At 67.1% G+C, this 3,718-nt stretch overlaps 2 protein-coding genes across 3 annotated transcripts in view; one reads left to right on the forward strand and one right to left on the reverse strand.

Annotated features, from left to right (window-relative positions):
• The first annotated feature begins 107 nt into the window (after positions 1 to 107).
• Positions 108 to 2,955, forward strand: APH1A (aph-1 homolog A, gamma-secretase subunit). Of its 2 annotated transcripts, none has more exons than XM_026043192.1 (7): positions 108 to 220; positions 505 to 675; positions 997 to 1,070; positions 1,356 to 1,478; positions 1,645 to 1,772; positions 2,204 to 2,327; positions 2,585 to 2,955. In XM_026043192.1, the coding sequence occupies exons 1-7, from the start codon at positions 108 to 110 to the stop codon at positions 2,647 to 2,649; spliced, it is 798 nt and encodes a 265-aa protein (XP_025898977.1). In that variant the 3' UTR covers positions 2,650 to 2,955. The 2 variants fall into 2 exon arrangements, with proteins under 2 accessions (XP_025898977.1, XP_025898978.1); XM_026043193.1 differs by having other exon boundaries at positions 2,188 to 2,327; positions 2,585 to 2,614.
• Positions 2,956 to 3,448: 493 nt separating this feature from the next.
• CA14 (carbonic anhydrase 14) overlaps positions 3,449 to 3,718 on the reverse strand; it is a 2,649-nt gene continuing 2,379 nt past the window's right edge. The window contains exons 7-8 of the mRNA XM_026043222.1: positions 3,615 to 3,635; positions 3,449 to 3,537 (exon numbers count right to left, since the gene is read on the reverse strand). Coding sequence (XP_025899007.1) covers positions 3,449 to 3,537; positions 3,615 to 3,635 — 110 coding nt within the window. The remainder of the gene's footprint in view (positions 3,538 to 3,614; positions 3,636 to 3,718) is intronic.

A 3,718-nucleotide genomic window follows, 5' to 3' on the forward strand; every position in this document is an offset into this window, starting at 1 on the left:
GCGCGCCGCGGACTACAGCTCCCGGCATGCACCGCGCGGGCGGGCCCGCGTGGCCCTGCGCGGCCGCCGTCCGTCCGTCCGTTCCCCGCCGCCCCGCGCCCGCCGCTATGGGGGCCGCCGTGTTCTTCGGGTGCGCGGGCATCGCGTTCGGGCCGGCGCTCGCGCTCGTGCTGCTCACGGTGGCGGCGGAGCCGCTGCGCGTCATCATCCTCGTGGCGGGGTGAGCCCGGGGGGCTCTCGCCGTTAAGCGCTGCGGCCGTGAGACCCCGCGGGGGCCGCGCTCGCGCCGCCCGGGCCTGGGGCCGGCGGCTCCGGAGCCGCCTCGTGCGCGGGGCGCCTCGTCCTGCGCCGTGCGGGAGGCTCCCGGAGAGCTCCCGCGCGGAGCTGCAGCGCTGCAGCGGGGCTGCCGTCGAGCGCAGAGCTCACCGAGTCCCGCGACACCGGGTCCCGCGCGGGAACCCCGCCGCTGCCCCGGCCCGAGCGTCCCCCTTCCTTTCCGCRCAGGGCTTTCTTCTGGCTGGTGTCGCTGCTCCTGGCGTCGCTCGTCTGGTTCGTTTCGGTCCGCCTGAGTGACCGGGAGGACGCGAGGCTGCAGTTCGGCCTCCTCGTCTTCGGGGCTGCCGTCTCCGTGCTGCTGCAGGAGCTGTTCCGGTTCGCCTACTTCAAGCTGCTCAAGTAAGGGCCCGTCCGAGGGCTGCCGTGGGGCCCAGCCCCASGGGACACCCTCCCTGGGGACCCCCAGGCGCACGGGCTGTGGCCCAAGTGCCTCCTTTGGGTGGCCGCGGCTGTGGCTGCCTGTTTGTCCCCAGGGTGTTGCAGGCTCCCTCCACATCCTTGGTAAACAACCCGCTTTCCCTGACGTGTTGGAAGGTCTGCTCAGGTTTCCCTGAACCTCCCTTTGCTGGGCAGAGTCCTGCGCAGCCCCAGCTCCAAACTAACGACCTCTCTGCATCTCCCTGTCCCCCYTTTTTCCGTTTTTGTCCCCTCCCCGTGCAGGAAGGCTGATGAAGGCTTGGCTATGATCAGCGAGGACGGCCGGTCGCCCATCTCCCTCAGGCAGATGGCCTACGGTGAGCKCCGAGCTGGGCAGAGCTGGACTGGTTGCTGAGACCAAACCTTCCTGCTTTGCTCTTCTTTTGCCCTCCGGCCTCTTCCCTGGGGTCCCTCTTAGCTTGGGCAGTGGGTGGTTTCCATAGACACTGCTGGTGTCTCAGGTTTCTCRTCTGGATGCTGCCTGGAAATGTCCCTGCCATCCCCACAGGAGAATCCGTGTTCCCCCCGGGCCAGGCAACTCCGAGGAGAAGAGGCGGGAGCCGCTGGGGACCATGCTGGCTGACGTCCTTCTCCCTCCGCAGTGTCGGGCCTGTCCTTCGGGATCATCAGCGGTGTGTTCTCAGTCATCAACATCCTGGCGGACTCCATGGGGCCGGGCGTCGTGGGCATCCACGGCGACTCGCCCTACTACTTCCTCACGTCGGGTGAGCTCGGCGAGCGTCCCGGGGGCTCGCGAGGTGCGGGAGGCGGTTGGGAACATCCACCGGGAGTCGATGCTCGGTGCGGTTGGAGCACAGCCCAGCCCTTGTGCTGCGGCTGCAGGGTGCAGCAGGTCTGAAGCGGGTGGTCTGTGCCGCCCTCTCCCTGCAGCCTTCCTCACCATGGCCCTCGTCTTCCTCCACACTTTCTGGGGAGTGATCTTCTTTGACGCCTGCGAGAAGCGGCGCTACTGGTGCCTGGGGCTGGTCGTTGCCAGTCACCTCGTCACGTCGGGGCTGGTGAGTGTGACGGGACGCGCGGGCACCCAGGAGCTGGTGCTGGAAGCTGTCACCAGAGTAAACCGGCTCTCTTGTCGCCGGGAACACTCCTGGATACAGGGAGGGACGCAGGGGACATGGGTGCTGTGTGATTCAGCCTCTAAGTGTCTTTGGGAGACATGGGAGAAGCCCTGTCCCTCTCCTGCCCTCGTGTGCTCAGGGGAGTGAGATTTAAGGGGGGTTAGTGGAGGATGAGGTCAGCGGGAGGATTAGCTGCTAAGCTCCGGTGGGAAAGGGCTGCGCAGAACTTAAACCAGACCGTTAACCAGGCATGGAAGAGCCCTGGGTCCTGTTCCCTCTGCACTGCCGTAGCTTGTGGCCCTCTCGGGAGGTCTCTGGAGGTGTGGGGAGGCAAATGGTGACTGTTTTAATGCAGTTCGGTGTCCCCTCAGACGTTCCTGAATCCCTGGTACGAGGCCAGCCTGGTCCCTATTTACATCATCGTGGTCTGCATGGGCGCCTGGGCCTTCTTCACAGCTGGGGGCTCCATCCACAATGTCCTCAAGTGCCTCTCTTGTAAGGGGGCCCGGGGAAGGGAGAGGACACGGGGTGACACGCGGGTCCCTCGCTTATCCCCTGTGGGTTTTTGAGTGGGATGGATGCGGCCGCTGGGACTCCCCAGCGCTCCTGGGATCCTGGTGGGGATGTTGGGTCTGGCCCRAAGTGTCTCCTTGTTGCCTCCTGGCCCTCGGGGGCTCCTGTCGCCGGCCCTTGCCTGCCCCGAGTGGCTTCGTGGCCAGGACAGCCCTTCTGCCTGCGTGCTCTCCCCCCAGGTAAGCGCGAGGAAGACTCCCGTGTGATGATGTACTCGGCACTACGGGTGCCTTTGGAGGACTGAGCATCCTGGCCCGCCGGGCGCTTCTCTTCCCAAATGCCCTGTTCCTGGTGGCTGGAAGCTCCCGTGGTGCCGCTCGAGTGCACGTGGCGCCGGGGCAGCCTCTGTCCTGGGAATGTGCAGAGACCCGGAGCCTGCGGTGGCCGCAGCTGCTCCCCGTGTCATGAACCTCTCATCGCTCCCGCTCCGAGGAGGCTTTTCGGCTCCTTTCTGCCCGACCGGTGCTGCCCTCGGGTGCTCCCGTCCTCACGGTGCCGTTAGCTTCCTTGATAATGGGTTAGATATTTTTTATGGGTGATGTGGGATTTAGGGGGGGGGAGCGGCTCTGCGGGCTGGGTGCAGACCCAGCCTGTCCCGCCCAGGGAGCCGCTGGGCCTGGGGCTGCGCGCGTCGTCCTGGCGCTTGGGGTCCCCAGGGACGCGGTTCGGCGGGGACAGCTCCCGGGGGGCTGCTCGCTGCCCCCCTCTCAAACTTTCCGCCTGGGTCTTTTCTACATCAGCAGCAGTGCTTGGTGCCAGGTGGGGGGAGTTAAATTATTTTTTTGATTCAGAGTAAAATCGTTTTACTAGACTGCTTGGTGCTGTGGAAGGGGGATGGGTGGGGAGGTGTGGGTCCCTGCCGGGGGGGACACCCGGGGGTCCCGCGGGGCCTGGCTCCGTCCAGGGCAGCTCAGCATCATCGTCCGTCGTCGCCGTCAGGGCCCGTGCCGTCCTGCATCCACACGGCTCTACCTTGAYGGACAGAGCGGGGGGCTGAGACGAGAGGGGTGTTCAGGGTCCACCCCGCCCCGGCGCCACYGTCCTCACCGCATCCTCTTGGCCACGAAGTAGACAGCGAGGACGAGGCCAGCGCAGCCCGCGCCGGTGCCCAGCACGATGGCGACCACCTCTCCTGCGGGCCGGGCAGCGCTCAGCGGGGCCAGCGCGGGGCCACCTTGGTGCCAGCGCGGGACCCCAGCTGCCCCCTACCTGCCCCGTATCCCGTGGGCCCTGCGGGGGGAATTGGCGCCGCTGAGCGCGGGGGCGGCGCGGGGGGCAGCCGAGCGCCCGCTCCCCCGGCCCGGGCTCACCGG

Source organism: Nothoprocta perdicaria, unplaced genomic scaffold, assembly GCF_003342845.1.
Source record: "Nothoprocta perdicaria isolate Ctin4 unplaced genomic scaffold, notPer1 scaffold_323, whole genome shotgun sequence".
In the NCBI taxonomy this organism is placed as follows: domain Eukaryota; kingdom Metazoa; phylum Chordata; class Aves; order Tinamiformes; family Tinamidae; genus Nothoprocta; species Nothoprocta perdicaria.